The sequence below is a fragment of the Stegodyphus dumicola genome, chromosome 1 (assembly GCF_044657685.1).
Source record: "Stegodyphus dumicola isolate Sdum_Otavi_A_Nest chromosome 1, ASM4465768v1".
Taxonomy (NCBI): domain Eukaryota; kingdom Metazoa; phylum Arthropoda; class Arachnida; order Araneae; family Eresidae; genus Stegodyphus; species Stegodyphus dumicola.
This window is the reverse complement of record NC_140768.1, coordinates 234,891,837-234,914,416: the sequence shown is the minus strand read 5'-3', so window position 1 is coordinate 234,914,416 and position 22,580 is coordinate 234,891,837. Positions and strand designations below refer to the sequence as shown.

General features: G+C 33.4%; 1 protein-coding gene across 2 annotated transcripts in view; it reads left to right on the top strand.

Annotated features, from left to right (window-relative positions):
- Positions 1 to 22,580, top strand: part of CngA (Cyclic nucleotide-gated ion channel subunit A) — a 111,166-nt gene extending 88,586 nt beyond the window's left edge. For both annotated transcript variants that reach the window (XM_035359750.2, XM_035359749.2), the window contains exons 6-8: positions 1,114 to 1,645; positions 16,367 to 16,587; positions 21,816 to 22,580. In XM_035359750.2, coding sequence (XP_035215641.1) covers positions 1,114 to 1,645; positions 16,367 to 16,587; positions 21,816 to 22,130 — 1,068 coding nt within the window. In that variant the 3' untranslated portion in view covers positions 22,131 to 22,580. The remainder of the gene's footprint in view (positions 1 to 1,113; positions 1,646 to 16,366; positions 16,588 to 21,815) is intronic.

Here is a 22,580-nt window from a genome sequence, read left to right as displayed (position 1 = left end):
CCAGTTATCAACCTTTTAACCTTTTACTTTTAGATTTCCACCTGACATTCTGCATTAATGCCGAAAACTCAGTGACTAGTATAATTATCTCTATCTGTAATCATATCAAATAAAAAACGGACACAAATATTGAAGCAGGTACAATTTAGTTTAAACTTTTTCACAATTTCTTCATTTTTTATAAAATCAGAAACATTATACATTGTAGAGTCATTAGGTTAATTGGAAAAGCCGGAGAGATGAAAAATGAGCAACCGCCTTCGCCGGGAATCGAACCATGGACCTCTGGAATACCGGCCCAGCGTGCAGAACCACTACTCCACGAAGATATGCCAAGAAGGTGGGGTAAATAGCTTATAACATAATAACTCTAGGTGTGATAATTTTCCTGCCCTTAACGTGTACCGTATTCCTCAAATTTTACTTTTCTTTAGTCGCCTTACGAAGTTTCTTCGTGCCATTGTTATCCCTAAACCTTGTAACAAAAATCTCCCTTTTTATTATAGCAAGAGTTCAAAACTTCGATGTTCACATCCCCTGGTTATAATCAGGAAGATAACTCCTCGAAAACTTCAATATCAGTAGCAGTAGGTTTCAAGATCACTTCCTTTCCTCTATTTTCTAATTTTTCATACTTTTCATCATTCTTTTTCAGTTCAACAATATCTCTTCCATTCCCTTTATTTTTAAGTAGATCTTTAATTTCACCCACATCTTTCCTGATGTTCTTCAATTCGTCATATCGACTTTTAATAATATCAGCTACAATCATATTTGCACTATGCAACATTGCAATATCAAAAATCCTATCAAGTGCTGCATTCATACAGGTATCTATCAGGTCAATAGTACAATACAGGTATCTGTCGTGTCATAAGGATACAAATTAGGAATTAGATATTACTCTATTAAATTTGCTAGCTTTGGAGTATTTACCTTTTCATTACGATTAGCTACATTCAGATATCTTTCTCCATTACAGTACAGTGACACACTAAAATCCCGCATACCATTACAATTCATCCACTATTTTATTTCAGAAATAATTTACTTATTTATTACGATAACTTCTTAATTTTCAAAGAGGCTGACTTATTTTTATCTACATTACAGGTGTACAAAAATGTCTCAGATCCAAAATACGGATCTCTGACACATCAGTACATTTACAGCTTTTACTGGTCTACGCTTACTTTGACAACGATTGGAGAAGTTCCCGTTCCAGAACAGGACATAGAATATCTCTTCGTAGTGATAGACTTTTTAGTTGGAGTTTTGATCTTCGCCACTATTGTCGGAAATGTTGGTAGCATGATAACCAATATGAATGCTGCCCGTGTTGAGTTTCAGAGCAAGATGGATAACATAAAACAGTACCTGGAATTCCGGAAGGTCGGACAAGATTTAGAAAATAGAGTTATCAAGTGGTTCGAGTATTTATGGACTAACAAACAATCGCTTGACGAAAATGCTGTTACCTCTACGCTTCCAGATAAACTGAAAGCTGAAATCGCTATTCATGTTCATCTTGATACCTTGAAGCAAGTCCGAATTTTTCAAGACTGTGAACCGGGACTCTTGGTTCAGTTGGTGCTAAGATTGAGACTTCAAGTTTTTAGCCCTGGCGATTACATCTGTCGGAAAGGTATGTTAATACACAGCTTTATCCTAGATACTGTTATTTTTTCACATTAATAATACAAACATAATTATTTAACAAGTTGATGATTATGTAAAAGAAAATACAGAAAATATTTCCGTCTGGAATGTTTAAAACAATTAGTTCCTTTTCATATTATTCCTACGTAAAATCATCAGAATTCACTTAGAAGTAGTTCTATTAATCCTTCTGAAGCCGTAACAGATAGTTTTCAGCGATTTTACTTATAATGTAAGAAAGCGCGTACTTTTAGATATAGATGCATTCCACGAGGATATAATGTTTACCAAATAGATTACGATAGTGTAAGAAACAGTTTACTTAGTTATTGAAATTACAGGCTCTAATAACCATCACTGAATTTTTTTCATGCAATTGTTTTTTTTCTATACAGTATAGGAATGGATGAATTTATGAAAAGGAATAATCTTTTCAGTTGAACGAAGAGAAGTGAAATAAATAAATAAGTCACAAAAGGCAATTACGAAATAACATAACTAGATACTCACATGAAGACTATTTTTAATTCTCAACAAGATTTTTATGGTTATTTATATACTTTTCGAATCGATTTATCAATACTCTAATGCCAGCTGCGTAAAATTCTTTGGATTGCTACTTCAGCACACGTTGAACATCGCTATCATCTGCAATGTGTTTGCCGTTTACCTCCAAGATGTTTTTTAATGGACCAAACAGGTGCATTTACTGTTACTATTAGGAATTGGATTATTCCAATAGGTTTTATAAATTCAAAATTGTTGATGCATGATCCTCATCACTATCGGTGATAGCAAAGTAAGAAGGTCAAAGATCTTCATCGACTGCGACAACATTTTGCGCTTTGTGAGGTTTTTCTTCGAAAGCTAAGTAAGTGTTAAACACAAATGCATCCTATACTGTATCTCAGTATAATCCTAAGAACATTCATTAGATATAAGTTCCATATTAAGTGACTTAATTCCCCGATTTAACAAATGTTTACTTGAAAAAAGCAATTGGTTGGCCACTTCGTTAATTTAAAACCTCTAGCTTCTAATGCCTTACATAATTACAAAAGCGTCTTTAGTACATTCGGAACCAGACAATAGGTCAATCCATGTAGAAACCATTTCTTATTACCTCAGAGATACGCGACGAGTCATTTTCAGAGTCAGTTGCAATTTTTTTTTTTTTTTTTTTTTCAAATCTCTGATTGCCAAAAATGAAAAAGGAGTCATAGCGTAAGCTACTGTGCTTAGCTGAAACTCGCGAATTCTGTCTTCCGAGCTATTTTGCTATACAGTTCTTTGGAAGTTTCTGTCCTGTTTAGCTACATGAATCTCCTGGCACATTTTGGCGATATCAATCGTAAATGCTACCTCATACGTTCTAAAACTCATAACCACCAATACTACAGCATGCTGGATGATTAGACTTGCACATAATACAGATTGTAGAGATATTCGCTAGTGGACGTCCACGAAACCCAGTTTGCCGTGGCACTATCCGGCTTAAATACAGAATGGTGTGGACGGTAATATGCTTTTTTATAAAAAAAAAAAAAAAGATTTGGGATTTAATGAGTACTGTTACTATTATAGCGTATTCCTCATTTTCTGTGTTGTTGAGTCTGTCTCAATCAGAACAGAACGCCCACTTAGGTCTTCATGGCAAACTCTGAAGCGGCCTTGAGAAAATTTCTCAGCCCACTTGTACACGGCTTTATGTGAAAGCAGTTCTTTCTATAAATAGAAAGCTTTATGAATATCATTCACACGGTGTCCTTTTGCCCCATACCCCCCCTCGCAGAAAAGAAAAAGAAAAAAAAAAAACGTATAACAACACGCACACTCCTGTCATCGAGTTCCATTGGTATTTTCAAACTGAACTACCCACGTGCAACTGATAATTTGCAAATAAAAAAAGAATATCATGAGCTGGGATGGCTCCGTCCAACATTAAAATACATGTAAAGTATTTATTATTATTTTCAAACGTATTCTGCCAATTTATGATTTGCTTAGTGACTTCTCTCGTAAAAACCACATATTATTTCTAACAATTTGCATCAAGTACATGGCAAATTTTAAAACATCATCTCGTCAGCATCTACTTTTTTTTAACTGCCATCGTGCTAAAAATGCGCATATATTCTGTTTATCTTTGTAAAATAATTAATATTTGTGAATATATAAACCGCAAACAAATTAAGAAATTCAGCTTAAAGATCAATATAAATAAACAAGAATTAGTCGCTGCTTCCAATTTCATTAGGGTTCAGTCCAAAGAACGGCTGTTACAGTACACACAGTAAAATTTGTAGCGTAACAACATGTTTTTACGTTGTAACATCGTGACAGCAACGCATTGAGAAAGCTGGACCCAGCTCTAACGAAATTGTAATCGGAGACTACTTGTTTACGCTAATTTTTTCGTTAATTTCTTCATTTACTTACTGTTAAACTGCAAATGCAATTTTACATAAGCATATAAACTATATTATAAATAATGCCAAAAGTACCTTGGGTGCGAAAATCATATTACTGAGTTACAAATAAATGTCAAACAAAGCTCAAAAATGAGAAGGAAATGAGACTTTCTAAATGGTGTTTGCTGGATGTTCCGACAGCGCTACTACATCATCCTCTCTCATTGTTAAATAGAGAATGGACACAAACAAGCCATCAAAAAATGTGAGAAAACCATTAAAAGACACGAAGGGAATCGCGAAATAGGTAACGTACTGTAAAAGGCTACACAGTACCGTCTGTCATGAAAGGAAAAGAAACTTCCACTAAGAAAGTGGGGCTTATTCCTTTTTCCAATCTTTACTTTACTTGGCTATTTCTTTTGCATTTCGTTTGCATTTGTACTCAGCCGATTTATTATAATAATAAATACTTAATTACATCTTTTCAAACTCCCAGAATGATTTTAATTCTCGCTTTTAAATTATGAAAGATTGCTAGATGACTATTTTAAATTTGAATTCTAATTAGTGTTTCTGTCTCAGATAAAGATTTTTCACAATAGTAGTAACAGATGAGAGCGAGCATATACCGTTAGAAAGTTTCCAAAGTATTATGCCATTTGAGTTTCTTCAAATAAATTTTGCGCTTTTGGATTATGGACTTACGTTTAATCTTAGAATAACATACTGGTTTAAGGTAATCTTCAGAATACTCTGATTGCCCATGATGAAATTCCGAGTAGAAAAAAAATGTATCTTAGTAGTCAAATACTTGCCTTTCAAGTAGCCAAAACATACAACCTCAGCTTTCGATTTTGAACGATGCACGCATCGAACCTGTAGACGCAGTGACCTGATCTTACTATGATACTACAAAGGCGAAGCCCCCAGCCCCCCCCCCCCCGGCCGATGATTCAGTCACAAAGCTTTTAGAGGTCAGCCCGACAAAAAAAAAAAAAAAAGGGGGGGTGGAAGAGTAAGCAGTTGAACATATAAGTAAAATGACACACAAAGAAAAGAAAACAGATACACATCATTCACACATCTACTCCAGCCAGGTATCTCTATGCATTAATAATTTCCCTGGAATAAAGCAGCATTTTACTATAGTCTTTAAGATCTCTTGGAAATTATTTTCCTGCAAGGCAAATCTATTCAAGTACATGGGAAAACGCCCATGTCCCCTCAAAACCTGATTCAGATCTATCTCAGTACAGCACTTTCTTCCTTTATAAAGTCTTCTTTTATTTATAAATTTCCTTTATATATTTCTTCCTTCCTTTTCCTGTATAATACACATATAATTTTTCTTTTTCTCCGAGGATTCCGAATTGTTTTTCTATTTTTCTTATATACTATTGTATAAAATTCCAGTGGTCTTTCTTTCTAGAACCCTGCAGTTTAATTTCTTTACAGTTACCAAGTGTGGAAGTATATTATCAGATATTTTGTACGTAGATTTCTATATTTCTTTTTAATATTCACAATAGGTTTATTATCAAACCCAAGTCCAGAAAGTGATTACAAGGCCAGCCAGGTATGCATCAGAAAATATATGGTCATGATTTTCGATAATGCATCAGAAAATATATGGTCACATTGACCACCAGATAATTTATTTTCGATCCAGGTCAAAGCCTCTAGTACTGCATATAATTCAGTCTGGTCATTTGTGAAATTTAATAAGAATTTTTGTGGTCAGTCTCAAAGTTTCCGCAGTAAAATTATTGCGATAATATTTCAAAATACCATCATTTTTTTAAAATCCTTAAACTACCACCCTGCGAGAAAAACATTGCGTAGGTCTTTTTTAAATTAAATTCTATCTCTTCTTGTAAGCTCCAATTTTCGAATAGCTCCACCAAGTCACTAAATAAATTTTCCAATTTCTCAAGCGATTTTTCATATAATAGAAATAAAAAGTCATCCGCATATAAAACAAAATCTACAGTTTTCAAGTTAATATTGTATATCAACTTATTGGCGATAAGGCCGCAGAACAGGGGTGCAGAACATGATCCCTGTGGTCATCCCTTGAACAATTGAAGTTTAATCAGTACTTGTTCATTTTTCTCCGTAACTAGGATCCATCTATTTTTAAATAATTTCTTATTACCTGATTTCTTGTTACAAATCTTCTAATGCCCCAAGAAGGGAACTACATTTAACTGAATCAAAGGCACTCCGAACGTAAAACGAGATCAGGGCCACATGATAGTCTTTACGTTTCTGCCAGACTTCACTTATAATCTTATACAACGCTTGATCCGTTGATCTACCCTCGTAAATCCATAATGATTATCAGGTACATTCCCAGCCATTTGTTGATAAAATATCAGTCTTGTAATTAGTTTATCATAGATCTTCTCCGAAATCTTCGGCAAGCATGTCGGTCTCAAAGATCCGTTTTCTTTTGGAAGGAAAACAATCCTTACGATTTTCCACGTTTTTGGGAAAAGGGCATAACGTAAACATTGATTATACAAAATAATAAAAACATAGGGGTAGTCTTCAGATAATTGTTTTATCAATAAGGCCCCAATCCCGTCGAGTCTGCGGGTACATTTATTTCTTAAACTATGGATGTCTTCGAATACTTCATAGTAAGAAAATGGCTTTCAAAAACCATGAACTCATCTATGTCATGACCAGTATCTTCAGTAGGGTCCAGTATCTTCAGTAGTGACCAGTATCTTCAGTAGTATAAATCATCCAACATCTCATTATAGATTTCTGAAATGGTTCAGTAATCGTCTTCGTTATTTCTTTGTAAAAGCAATATCTTTCTCATCTTATTTTTCGCTATTCTATAGTTCTTATCATAATTTTCAGTATTAAGCAAAAAGCCATTTACGCATCGGTGGTTTTGAGATTCAGTGGTAATCCAAGTTTGTCGAAAGTGTGGTGGTTCAGCAAAACATATCACATCTCATATCAATAAATCAAAATCAATAATCACCAATCAATAAAATATAAATTGATTTAATTAAATATAATAAGAAATCGCACAACATCCATCGAGCAACTTCCATCGAGTCTCAGCACACACTCAATGGCGCTCTCAGCGAGCGCCCTCTAGCGTTAGGCGGGTCTTACCATTCTCCCCGCTTAATCTCCCATGGAGTTTACATTTCAATTTCCAGATATTCAAATAAATTTTGTCACTAAAATTAAAGTCACTAAAAGTCACTAAAATTACACTAAACTAAATATTAAATTGGTAAACTATTAAATATAAATAAGTATAAAATAAAAGTTTTTCAAGTTCATTTAGTCTTTAAATGGTAGAGGAATAATTTTGTTGATGGCTCGCCGAAGAGCACCCGTAGAGGTTTTAACTTCAGCTACTCTGACCAGACCATCAGCAACACGATACACTTGTTGGATGCAACCCAATGGCCAATGCAAAAGATTGGGGTTGGAGTCCTTCAGCAGTACTAGTTGACCAATCTGCATGTTTGGCTGCGAACTGCTCCATTTGGCTCGATTCTGTAGTTGATTTAGATACTCGGAATGCCACCGCTTCCAAAATGTAGCTTGGAGTCTTTGAACTAGTTCCCACCTGGAATGAAAAGAAAGAGAATCCGAAGCAGTATGTGGTTCAGGAAAGGATAACATAGCACTTCCTGTTAAAAAATGTCCCGGAGTTAAAGGCTGTTATGTCATTCGGATCGGAAGAAAGCGGTGATAATGGACGAGAATTCAGAACTGCTTCTATCTGAGTAACTAAAGTAGTTAACACTTCAAAATTCATGATAGCTGATTTTGCTACCCTTAACAAAATCCGTTTCACTGATTTTATGTTTGCTTCCCACAGTCCGCCAAAGTGAGGAGAAGCTGGTGGGATAAATTTCCATTGGATGCCTTCTTCTGCACTAAATCCTTGAATTGGGTTAGATTTGCAAATATCATTATATGCGTTAAGAATATTTCTTGCACCTTTGAAATTCGTGGCGTTATCGCTCCAGATAACGGCTGGTTTGGATCTTCTGGCAATAAATCGTCGTAAACAGGCTAGAAAAGCGTCTGTTGTTAACTCAGAAACGACTTCTAAATGCACTGCTTTAGTGCAAAAACAGATAAATAATGCAATATAAGACTTTAATGTCACCTTTGACCTTTTTAAATTAGGTTTCGTGATTATAGGTCCTGCGAAATCCAATCCGACCTTCTCGAAAGGTCTAGGAGGCACGACTCTGTCCCTAGGTAGATTACCCATCATCTGGCGTACCTTTTGATTCTTCGTTCTAAAGCAAGTGATGCACTTATTTATTACTCTTCTAACTCGATCTTGACCAGACGGTGTCCAATATGACTGTCTTATTAAAGATAATGTAGTCTGTACGCCAGAATGTAAGAATTTTCTATGATAATATTCAATAACTAAATTTGTGAAATGGTGAGCCTTTGGCAAGAGTATCTGATGTTTCTGAAATTCAGAAAACTCAGAATACTCCAGTCTTCCTCCTACTCTAAGTACTTTATTTTTGTCAAGAAATACGTTCAGAGATGATATTTTACTATTTTTTGGAATAGACTGTCCGTTTTTCAAGCACTTTATTTCTCTTTGAAATTCAGTTGACTGTACGAGTTTTACTAAAACTTCAGTAACATGTCTTAACTCAGAAGCACATATGAAGTCTGTTCTCAACTCTGGTTTTGCTTTACAGTTATTTATAAATCTCAGACATAAAGCAGTTACCCTAATTAATTTACTGAATGAGGAATATCTTGTGATCAAATCGTTTTCATTTTGGCTATTTTCAACAGTTGCATTTACAACAACTGACTTCTTAAACTCTAACTTATCGACATCTACTTCGCTTTCTTCCATTGATTCTAAGGACAATGGTCATGCTGTATTATTCATTGTCAACCAACAGGGTCCATGCCACCAGAGCTGATTATTCTTGAGCTCGCTTAAAGATAAACCCCTAGAAATCAAATCAGCGGGATTATTCTTTCCTATACAATGATGCCAATCTTCTGGATTGCTGTATTTTTGTATTTCTTTTATTCTATTCTTCACGAACACCTTATGTCTATTTGGATCACCTTTGATCCAGTAATAAGCTATTGAGGAATCCGTCCAAAAATATCGACTAACTGGAAAACTTAGTGCAGTTACAATTTTATTGCTCAATCTTGAAGAAAAAAGTGCACCCATGAGTTCCAATCTAGTAATCGAAAGGGTTTTTAACGGAGCTACCCTGCTCTTTGATGCTATAAACCTAGAAATGATATTTCCACTCTTTAATTCTATGCGTAAGTACGCAACAGTACCATAAGCTTTCTTAGATGCATCTGAAAAACAGTGTAATTGAACAGTGATTGCATGACTGGGCAAAGAATTTTGAAAATAATATCGGGGAATAATTATTTCCTTTACATCTTGGATCTCATCGCACCATTTATTCCAAGCAATTTCTAACTGTTTGGGCAATTTTTCATCCCAGTCTAATCCTAAACACCAAATTTCTTGTATCAAGTACTTAACTCTAATAGTATACGGTCCTATAAAACCTACTGGATCGAAAAGTCAACCTACTGCTTGGAGTGTCTTTTGTGTTAGTTCTTTTTAAAAGAAATATTTCCATATTTCTGGTATCGAAATAAACGTGTCAGTTTGTTCATCCCAATCAATTCCCAATACTTTTGAAGCTATCAATTTTGTATCTAAAGACTCTTCACCCTGATCTACATTGAAGTTTTAATTATTTACTTAGCTCAGGAGAAATGGTTCTCCACTTTCGAAGGTCCATGCTTGCCTCTTTTAGAATGTCTACACTCTCTTTACAAGTCTTTAGAGCCTGTTGAACAGTGATTTGTCCACATATAAAATCGTCGACGTACAATGATTAATTAAGCTGCTTTGAAGTCAGAGGAAATATATCTACTTATCTTTTCAAGTGATGTTTGATTGTGGCTGCAAGGAGGAACGGGCTAGATCTCACCCCAAATAACACCCTTGTCATTCGAAACATTTCCAATTTCTTGTTTTCATCATCAGTTCCTGGATCTTCTTCCCAGAAGAATCTGGTGTAGTTCCGTTCATTTTCATCTATTTCAATCTGGAGAAAAGCCATCTTAATGTCTGCAACAAATGCTATCGGATTCGTTCTAAATCTGATCAAAAGACGAAATAGGTTAGGCATAAAATTAAGTCCCGTGTATAAGCAATCGTTCAAAGACAATTGACCTTTTGCATGCGCCGAAGCATCAAACACAATGCGTAATTTACTTGTAGTCTTATCCGTACATATTATAGCTCGATGAGGTAGATAAAATGTATTTTGGCGTAAATTTACTTCATCAACTGGGACGTTCAATAATATTCTCCGAAAGATAATTCTTTAGAACAGTGTTATATTCACAAAATGAGGACGGGTCATTTTTAAAAGATGATTTCAATCTCAAAAATCTTTTCATTGCTATCTGCTCGTTATTTTCTAATGTCTTCATATTTGGTTTCCAGGACAGTTTCACTTTGTATCGCTTATTTTGATATGTAATTCCGGATTCAAATTCACTCATTATATCTTTCTCAGTGGGTTCTATGTCAGCTACTTCTGCCTCGATACCCAAATTCTCTAAATCCCAAAATTCCTTGAGTTGATCGGAAATATTAGATTCGTTTACCATAACACTCATTGCAAACGTTTCATTTAAGTTCGTGTTTCGGCCTTGCAAACACCACCCAAATATTGTTTCAACTGCAACGAGGGTTTTGCTTAGGCGTGTAATTCGACCAGTCACAATATCTAATAGTAATCTGCACCTATTAGTATTGATATTTCTTTATTGTTAAATTCATAACAGTCCGCTAGTTGTGCATTTTTTAAACGTCTCAATATTTTTATCCGGAGTCGGTAAATGTGTACCCGAAATATGTTCTGTCTCCAGTGCTTCAATTTCTATGCATAAATTTGGATCTTCTCTATTCTTTAATTTAAGTTTAAATACATTAAATGATTTTGTTTCCGTTTCCTTAGCACCAAATGTGCAAATGGAAAGGCTTTCCTTTCTAACAACTGGAAAGTTAAATCATTTGGAAATAGCTGATAAAACAAAGGAGCGGTGTGAACCATTGTCCAGGAAAATTCTAACAATTTCCTGCTCTTTTCCATTATCAATTAAGGTTGAACATGTTTGTAACATAATATTCCTTTTTGCGGATACGATATTCGCCAATACGACATTATCGGTTTCTACCTTTGGAGAAATAATGTGTGGATTATTTTGATTTCGGAAACAAATTGAAACATGGTGAGGTTTGTTGCAGATGGGACACAAATCCTTTTTTAAACATTCTTTTACTCGATGGTTTGGGGTCAAACAACGAAAACATTGACCTCGTTGCTTCAATATATCTCTCCGTTCATTTGCATTAAATGTAGAGCATTATTCTGATTTATGACCTTTGCTACAAAATAAACACATTACATTTTCGACTGACGCCAGGAATTCATGCGTGTGTGGGGAGGGGAAAGAATTCTCCCTCTTATGCGGAGGTCTTGAAGAGTTATGTCTAACGGAAGTAGAATTTTTATTTTTTATTTTCTCTTGCAAGGAACATAAGTGCACTCATTGATTCGATGGTTTATAATTATTTATTGGAAAGGATCTCTCGCGGCTTCGAATTTCTTTACTAATGAATTGCAAAAGAGTTTTTAAGTCAAATTCTTTGTCGCCTTGAATGCGATTAAATTCTAAAACGAATTCTGAAGGAATTAATTTCATTAAAATTGGTGTCAATAGATTTGCATATGATTCACGTGTAATTCCTAAAGAATCTAAGCTTCTGATCTGCGTTTCCGCGTTATCATATAAATTTCGTAAACCTATAACATCGTTAGGATTTTTAACCGGAGTTAAATTCAGCAAAACACTCAAATGAGTGTTAATCAAAATGTTTTTATTTTCGAACCTTTCTTTCAATAAATCAAGAGCTTTATCATAATTTTCATCACTTAAAACAAATCCACTAATACATGCTGCCGCGGTTCCACCGAGATAGGATTTCAAATAATTAAATTTATCAACTTTGCTTAAGTTAGGATTATTATGAACAGAGCTTTCAAATAAATTGTAAAAATCTAACCAACCAGAATAATTACCATAATATTTACTAATATGTAATTTAGGCAATTTTATATTTATATTTTCAGTTTCATAATTAATCAACTGAATGTTTTGTGAAACTGTATCAACTTGGATAGAATCAGAATTTAATTTCTTTATTTTAGAATGAAGTTTCGATTTTCAAAAAATTATTTTTTCTTTTATTTCTTCTGAAGCTTCTATATCTTCAGATATTGTTTCGACGCTCAAAAGATTTTCACTTTCAACATTTAAAGAATTTAAATCAGTTTCTTTTCCGATTAATTGTTCCAAAAATGCTTCCAACTGATCAACTGTTTCGTTTTCGTTGTTGATAGCAACTTCTATTTTGTTAATTAATTTCGTCAACATCGAACGCACGGAACTGCGTTTCTTCTTCAACTTTCACAGATTTTCAGCCATATTTAATTTCTATCCAGGTATAATTCAGTTTCAATAATTCAATAAAGATTCTCTTACCTGGTTTTTGGCGTAGACGCACCAAATGCGCATCGGTGGTTTTGAGATTCAGTGGTAATCCAAGTTTGTCGAAAGTGTGGTGGTTCAACAAAACATATCACATCTCATATCGATAAATCAAAATCAATAATCACCAATCAATAAAATATACATTGATTTAATTAAATATAATAACATCTGAATATCAGAAATCGCACATTATCCATCGAGAAACTTCCATCGAGTCTCCGCACACACTCGATGGCGCTCTCAGCACGTCTCAGCGCCCTCTAGCGTTAGCGGTTAGCGTTACCGCTGCAGCAAAATGTAAAGAATTTTATTTAGCCTCTGTTACTTAAATTGAATTTTGCTTTAAATAATAATTTTTAGTTACAGTGTGTAAATAATAATTTTTAGTTACAGTGTTATATGGGCTAATGCTAGGGAAGCAGATCACAGATAATTGTAAAACGCATTTAACCAAACTATCAATTTTCATGCATATTGTATGTGTTTACTTTAAAATATAGTAATTTTTATTTTGCTAGCGGGTCTTACCACCATTTATTTTATACCTTCTTTTCGCTTTCTTAATATTCATCTTATATTTAGCCAACCCACGCTTATAAATAAGTTTTCTCTTCAATCTCACGCATCATCCAAAGTCGTAATCTGAAAGCTCTTACGAAATGCCTTTACTCTCCTTCTTTGAGAATCTAAATCCGAAGTTCATCAGGCAGAATGAATTTTTTGACCATATCCTTTATGAGAAATTACGAGTTTCGTATTCATTTTCGATTTTAGTTTTTTCTCAGATTTTTCATTAACTTCGTTTAGTTCATAACCGTTGAGTCCACAATGTCACTTTCAAATTCCAACATATCCTCTGTAGAGATATTAGGATTTTTCGAAAGCAGGCAAGATGAAAAATTAGCAACGCCTTCGTCAGGAATCGAACCGTGGACCTCTGGAATACGCGCCCAGCGTGCAAACCACCACACAACGAAGGCATACCAAGAAGGCGGGAGAAATACCTTATACCTCTCTAAAATTTCGACTAAACTTTCGAATCCGATATTTATTTGAACTAATACGCTTTTTCTAGTGACCTAATGTATACAAATGACAATTAAATACAAAAATCTGCCTTACATTGTAAGCCTTGTAGATCTAACTATTAACTTTCGGCCAACCGAGCTCAACGCACCATCATCACTATCACCACATTATTATCTTCTAGTGTGCTCTCACTCTTTTCAGTTTTGAGAGATGAAATCATATTGCATAAGATATCTTTATCCAAAATATATTTTTATGATATTAATCATTTTTATCATATCATCTTAAGTATTATTTTAAGTTTTAAGAGGCGTTTGGTAAGATTTAGTACGTTTTCTCGAAGACTTTGACTCCGATTGCCAAAATGAATTACTGCATTAAAAAGTATGTTAAAGTTTACATACTTTTGAATGCAGTAGAATACTTAAAATGCTATCAAATTTAATTTATAAATAACGTTATTAGTTTTTAACCTGTTTCAAAAGGAAAAAAAAAAACAAATCTTTTAATGCCTTATCTGATTTTCTATAGCAGTTTTATATAGTCAGGCTTTCATTTCCATTAAAAGTATATGTGTATGCAGAACTAAAAAGTAATAGTCAGGACAAATTTTGCTAGTTATACCTTAGAACTTGGAATAATATCTTTTGAATCTGATTTTCTTAACAGTAATCACTGCTCTCTGCGAACTAGTACTGTAGTTTCAGTTATCTTATTTTTCTTCCTTTTTTTAACTAAATTCAGTTGACTGCTGTCTTTTTCAGTACGCAGATTTCTCGCTATAACGGCCTTCTGGAATGATCTGGTAGCTAAGAACTTCTGAAAAATGCGCAGTATCACAGCTTAGCCCAGTTTTGAAGAAACGCTTATTAAGTTTAGTAATGTGGTCCAATTTAAAGTCGATTTTCAAGTTGTCATGGATCAATTTGTTTCTTACCAGGTAATGAGCATTTAACAGTTCTCAGTATCTTATTCTGCAGTACTCAAAGTTTGTGGAAGTCTGCTTCTGAGGCTGACGCTCAGGCTGAAGTTGCGTAGCACAGAATTGGCCTTCTAATGCGGAGGTTTATCCTTCTCATTTTGTTGAGAGACAGTCCATAGCAATTTACTAGGAGTACTGAAATTTGTTCTGCCATACCACAGACTTTTCCTGCGGCGTGCTTAATATAACAAGTCCATGTGAGCCTTTGCTTAATTTATATCCCCTCTATAATTTACACTATTTACACAATTCATAATTTCCTCGAATAAGTAGAAGTTGCTCAATGCTGTTTTCCGAATCTTCTGTTTCCTTTCTAATAGGAGCTTAGACTTTTAAGCCAGTCATACTGATCCTCCATTTTCTGCACCAGTGCTCTATACCTAAAGCAAAATCCTGGGGTTTGGAGATGGCATTACTGGGTTGGATAGAACTAAAGGCGACCGCAATATCGTCGGCATAGCAAGCTAACATAGATTCCCTCACACTCTATCCGTAAAATTCTACATTTTGTAGTAAAACTGCTTGCCACTTAAAAATGTACATAAATTCTGAAATGAGCGAACTTCGTGACGAAAGGAGGCAGGATGGGAAAAAAAATAAATTAAATAGCAATTCGGTAGTAAAGCTTAAATATAAATTCCCCATTATCACTAGAATGAAAAAAAAAAGGTAATCTAATTTTAAGTAGAAAACTAAAATGGTGAATAAATATCTACACCTTGAGTATCGTATAAAATCAAGCAAAAATTTCAGCATTCAAGATCCTGTATTACTAGCAAGATCTAAATAAAAGCAGTTCAAAACAGTATTACAGCAAACTTTTTGTCATTTTAAAACTAACAAGTCAAAGGCTTTCTGTCTCTTGCAGTCTCCCGCCAGTTCTAAACAATCATTCGCTTCGTATTACTATCTCGAAAAGTTAGTTAAATTTGACTTTGCAGTCTACAAACTGCCTGCGAAACTCTGTAATATTTAATACAATGTATTAGTTTATAAGATTTTATAACTTAAAATCTTATAAACTGATACATTATATTAAATATTACAATATAAAACTAACAAGAATGTGATACTTTAGTAGCATAAGTTTTTAATTCTTAAAAGTAATGTCTTCTTATTAGAACCCATTCGAAATAATAGGTGAAAAGTGAAAATTAAAGGGATTCGGATTAATTGACAGAAAATTTCGTGACGAAAATTACTGACAAGAGAAAGACAATTCAAATTATAATAGCTCTTATTTGTGGAAGTAAGTCCACTCAAAATGACAGAGAAGAACAACATCTATTTTAACAGCTAAGAACTTAAAATAATCGCCCAAAATAAACTTATAAATAGCAAAAATGCAATAGCATACGCTCAATAGTGAAGAAATTATAGAAATTATTCAGCCGACAGACAGGCTGTTAATTAGCATTTCTAATACTAACGAATTCAAATTTCTAATATTAATTAAACAAATAAAATTGGCACTAAAAAAGCACAAAACAGGACTAATTTTGAGACTAGATCGCTAAAAATATTTCAGAGCTTAAACCTTCATATTTTTTCTTCTATAATTTTGTTGAAAGTTTGGCAGTTTTCGTACAAGTCATTCGTTGTAGAAAAATTTATATAACCATGTCTTTGATTTTTTTTTTTTTTTTTCTTATAGGAGACGTGGGTAAAGAGATGTATATTGTCAAAAGAGGAAGACTGAACGTAGTAGCAGATGATGGCAAAACGGTATTCGTGACGCTTTGTGACGGAAGTGTGTTTGGAGAACTTAGCCTACTGAATATTTCAGGGGTGAAAACTGGCAACCGCAGGACAGCGAATGTCAGAAGTGTTGGATATTCCGATCTCTTTTGCTTGTCCAAAGAGGATTTGTGGGAGGTAAGATTAAATTTCTGAACTTTTATGCCTACATTATAAATTTTAATATTGCAAATATTTAACACGTACAGTTAGATTATTATCAAAGCAAAGAGGCAAAATAATATTCTTTTTTAAAGCAAAATACATCAAAGCAAGATATTACTGTTTTAATAAGGGCTATCTCTTCCTGCCCGCATTGTCAAATATTATTTGTACACATATTTAATAAATATTAAAATTTATATTACATATTATATATGTTACATTGCATTAAGTATTATGCGCAATACTGATGTGTTGCAAATGTGTATTATAATTGATCATATAAGTAGTTCTCCATGTGTAGTAAGGCTCACCAGCGGTTAAGTCGCTGAACACTGATAGTTCGGTCTGGGGTACAAATCCCGGCGAACGGACTGGCTACATGGGCATTTTCGTTATTTTCCCCATGTGTAACACATGGAGGATAGGAAGTAAGATGGAGTCGCCCTAAACAAGTTTCTCCGTACCCTGCTCTGAAGCACCGGCGATCCCTACGTGGTGACCAAAACATTGGGTCATTTACCATTGAGTTCTATGGGATTTGACGCGTTCGAGTGTAAATATTTTGTAATTACGTCGCAAATATACATATAAATGTATATATTTTCTTTTTCTACAACACTTCAGAGTCCTAAGTATGTGAAAACAACATATTTTTAAACAACATTTCATTCTGAACGGAATTAAATGCTATACTTTTCACAGGACAGTTTTCTCAGAATGGTTTAGTTTGAATGAAATATTTTCACAAGTTTTCGTTAATTACATTAGAAAAAAAAATTAAAGTAATTCGATTTTATTCGGTTAGGGTACAAAAATTAAGATCAAAGTTTATTGTATTATTAATATTAAAATTATGCATTATTTCTTTTCTATTTATAGAGCTTCTTCCTAAAATACTTTCTTAAATATGACATGATTTTTTTGGCTTCTTTTAAATCGAAAAATGTAAGTCAATTTATAATTAATGCTCTATTCGGTTCATTTTAAATTAGAGAATTATTAGGAATTAGCGAAATACTTTAAATAAGTATTTCGCTAATTCCTAATAATTAAATAGATATTAAATAGTATTTGAATTTCTCTGAACATTTCTGAAAGGGAATAAAATAAGTTTTTTTTTTTTTTTTTAAGTATTATTTAAAACTTGTAACTGAATTATTATAAAATGTAAAGGGAATAATTCTTTTAATTATACTTATCAGATTTTTTTTTTTTTTTTTTTTTTTACCCTTCATTTCAACAATACATATTCCAAAACTCTTTATTACGTTCTTAAGTGCGCATCTCATAGCATTTGCTTTACAATACCTTTTAACAGATTGCTTTCCAATACGAACAATTCTTGCTTAAATAGTTTTATAACGTATTTGTCAACAGGATTTCAATTTATGTTTACAATTCAATATTAAGGTTATTATATATTTAGATAACATTTATAATCATTATAAATTAGATACATTTAATCATTAGATTTCTTCACAGTACTTTCACAGTTGTTTATAAGTGAATAGATTCTTCATTTCAAATACATTTATAAATAATTTAATGAATATTTAAGTATCTTGTCAAAGGCAGATACATGCTTTTTGCAAGCACATGCATAAATACCCATACATATTTCCTATTTATCATTTCCGGCATGTGCAAATCTTTAATTTCTGTGCATTCACTATATTTTTCGTGTAAAGTAATTTACACTAATTTAGCATACACCCGAAAGTTTCACATAAAAAATATATATGAATATAATTTGAATGAAAATTATAAGTATTACTTTTAATACCCACTCAAAGGTCAGTTTCTCTTCAAAATTCCTCCACGATGGCATCTCTCTCTTTAGGCAGATAGCCCTTGCATGCGTTACTCTATTTAATAAAAACTTAATCTGACCTATGTGCCTAATTACAAATATTTTAACATACATAATTTTATATTTACATTTAGCCATCAAGTTTCAAACTTTTCAAATCTTCTAGAAAATAAATTTTGGCAGATCTCTTTTAACAATTTTCTTAAAATCTATATTTTTGTAGTGCAACAGCTTAGAATTTTATAAAACAAATTCATAATCAAAATCGCTGTTGTTAGTTATCGAAAAATAACCAAGATGTGATTTTTGCGTAAATGTCAGTAAACTATACAAATTGCTATTATCCATCACACTATGAATGTTTCTTTCATGCGAGAGTGTCCCTTTTTCGATTTCTATGGAACTGTCGTGTGTCGAAATACTATCAGAATCTTGTCAAGCGAGCTTCTGAATGTAAACAAAGAACACCCCGTCTGGTGACCCAAGCTACAAAGCAGTGCTTCACTTCTAGCGCGGAATGGCCCCTCCTCCCTTTCCTACCTCCATGGTGTAACATGTATAAGAGTTAGTTTCCCTTAGAATCCCCTCCCCTTAGGCAGAGAGCTCTCGAGTGCTTTGCCATAAACAAATAAAACAAACCATATGTCAAAATATATTCCGTCGAGTTGGCACAAATTCCCCTACTGCTCACTAGAGATGTGCAAAACCGTTCTTTTATGGAATCAGATCAAAACCGTTCGCTCAATGAAATGAATTGGTTCGTTTTATGACTCACCGCTCACTAACCTTGATGAAAAAGATCGGTAACAAAGGGTGAAGAAATAGCGTTTAGCGAAAATGGAGCGAAGAGCGGAAAGAATCGAGTGAGCAGTGAAATCGGTACCTATTAGCGAGGTTGGAGAGAAGAGCGAAAAGAACCGAACATGCCGTGTTATCGGAAAAATCGGTTCTATTAAACACTTAACTCCCTGAACTGTTTTTTCAACTGTAGTTTTGAGATTTCTATAAACCTCCTTTCTACATAGAACTAGTAATAAAAAGAACAAAGTTTTTTCAAAAAGTTAGGAAATGATAAAAATTAAACTTGGCTTTTAACATGGGAGGAATAATAATGTTTTCGCCCCTAAAATGAGAATCGAACTTTTCTGACACGCTTGCAATAAGATTTCTGCTGTTTATTCATGAATCAAATTACAGATCTATATTCCTGCCACGCTTCCAGCAAAAGCAATCCGTGAACTGTAAAACAACTATAATTCCGTTTTCTGGAATCGGAGCAAATTCGCTCAGAAAAGGGAATCGGTTCTTTGAATTAGTTCCACAACGGATCGTCCAGCTCTACTGATCACACCTCGGTCGGGTGCTTTGTCTAGAGGCTTTATATTCTTTCCTGTACTGGTATTATTATGTGAATAAGCAAGTTTTTGTATATTAATCTTTTTTGGGGGGGGAGAGAGATTGCTTTAAATTAAGGATTTATATGACACTGCAACTTATATGTTCTCGAAAAGAATAATTCATCTCATCACCCGTTTTGGAACCGCTAGGTCCTTTTCTCCTACGTGCATAGTTAAGCGGCGAAAGTTTAAATTAATTTATTGTTTAAATAATCAGCTGGATAATTTTTGCTCCCTTAACTCTACGTAAATGCAAATTCGGATTTCAAAAGCCGCTTTAGACGCTAAATATTGAAACTACATAAATATCAAGGAATTTTGTGCAAAACTGCTTTTTCTTTTCAAGTCAGTAAAAGATAGCACGAAAAAGATTTTGGAAAATTGTGGCGTGACTTAAGCTGGAAGAGTATGGAAGGCGAGCTATAGTTTGGTCGGTAAAATAAAAAATAAAGAAATAATAAAAAAGAACTTGCTTGAATAAACTGCGTTCTAATTTTACTTCTAAGCAAATATTAGGGGGGGAACAGAGAAGCGAGAGAGGTAGGGAGGCAAAAACTTTGATGAATATAATCGCTAAGTTTTTTCGAATTTTTAAAATTACACTATTCCAGTAGTTTTCTTTTCTTTATGAGACATTTCTATTGCAGAATACAATGTAATAAAGGATAATCTTTTTTTCTTGAGATTCTGTACAAAATTTAGGGTTATTATTTTTCATCCTATGTTGCAGGGGGAATTCACTAAACAAAAATATGAAATTTCTTTCTCATTTAGAAGATTGTGTTTAAAATCATCTTTCTCCAGGTATGGGAATACAATTACTGAATGATTTAAAATAGACAACTTGAGCCGATAAAAATTTCATGCAAAGTTTGTCTGGTTTCTTTGGCATGTATCTCAAAAATTTACAATTGCCATCTTCTCGTTTAATGTGTGCACTTGATTAAAACACGTGCAGATTTTCTACAAATAAATTCCAAACATCTAATATGAAGTATGGCTTTTCCTATATTGCTGAACTTGTGTTTTTTATGTTGCAATGAATATTTCTCCAAATTTTGATCAAGCAGAAGAAATTCGTTTTCGAATTGAGGCCTCCCCGGCGAAAAGTATTACAATGAAAATATCCAGATAGTTAACAGAAATGTTTCTTTATTAGTCTGCTAGAATTACAGCCTTATATAGAAGTAATTCCATGTAGAATTATTTCACTTTTAAACATTTAACCCCTCCAAATATACAATACTTGATCGATGTTATCTATCCCTATATATTCTTTTATTTTTTGCTGTTCTACAATTATATCCAAATTGTTATATCAACTTATATCCACTGGCATAAGCCCAGAAGTCTTATTGATGTCATAATTCGTGTCATTCTATATCGTGTCATAATTCTTACAAACTATTTGACTGTCACAAGAATAACCATGAATAGCTGAGACGATGACACGATTACCCGTTTCTGACACTGCTTCCATCTGTGCACCAATATTGGCCACTGCTACTCTCTATCCAAGCTGTAATCCAAGCATGGTTTAAAATATGTCACTATCTCGGCTATTTGTGGTTAATGTTGATACAAAAAAATACCTAAAATAATTTTGAAATAGCCCCTCTCCACCACCTCTGCACCAAACCATTCTGGGTCATGCTTCCGTCCTAACTGCAATCCGAATCTATCAGAAATGGACAGCCCTCTTGCCATCTTGAGTACTTATGATAAGGCTTGTGATAAGCAAATAAATTATCAGATTTATGCAATGACATGGAATAGACTACAGGATACAGTAAACTGATTTAACATTCTTATTAACGTAACTACAACGAAATAATAATAGGGATATAAATACAGGTCACTGGTATAAAAATATATCTTCCTTGCAATTAATTAATTTATTTTTACATAACGTTTTTGATAGACATTTGTTTCAAAACAAAGATAGGAAATCTTTTTTAATTTACATTAAATCTTTTTTCCCCCACCATTTGAAGGTACTAGAAGAATATCCAGAAGCTCAGAAGCTGCTGATCGAACGAGGCAAACAGATTCTCATAAAAGACGGATTATTAGATGAAGAAGCTATAAAGGCTGCAGAAGTGGAAGAAGAAGCAGTTAAAGACAGAGTACAGAGATTAGAAGAATCTATTGAAGTTTTGCAGACGAGATTAGCAAGATTGTTAGCAGAATTTGTTGCTTCACAGAATAACCTCAAACAAAGAATACATAGGCTCGAGAAAAGGGGATCTATAACTCAAGAAGATCTTGAAGTTCAAGTTATTACCGAATGTAAAGAAGAATATTTTTAAACACGATAATCACATTATCAAAAAAAAAAAAAAAAAGTTCAGCTAATAAATAATTTGGTAACTAAGCTTCACCAATTTTTTTTTCCATCATTAAAAAGTAAAATTTGAAAAATGCAAAATAGCTAAAAAAACTGAAATGCTATATTTGCTATATACTTGCATAGACTATCAATGAGACTTTTATAGAATGCACAGAAAATGATTAAGTCCATAAATTATTTCCCCATCATATAATGCTTGTAACACATGTTTCCTATATTAAATTCTTCCTGCCTTTTGAAGTCAGGAAATGCACTTCAGAAATTATTTTATTAGTAATGTTTCTAAGAAAAGGATAATTGGGCTTATGATCGCAAATTAGTATATATATTTAAATGATTCATGCAATTAATGTGTGCTTGAATTAAATTCTTTAACTCTGTGAAACTAAATAAACTATTATTGAATATG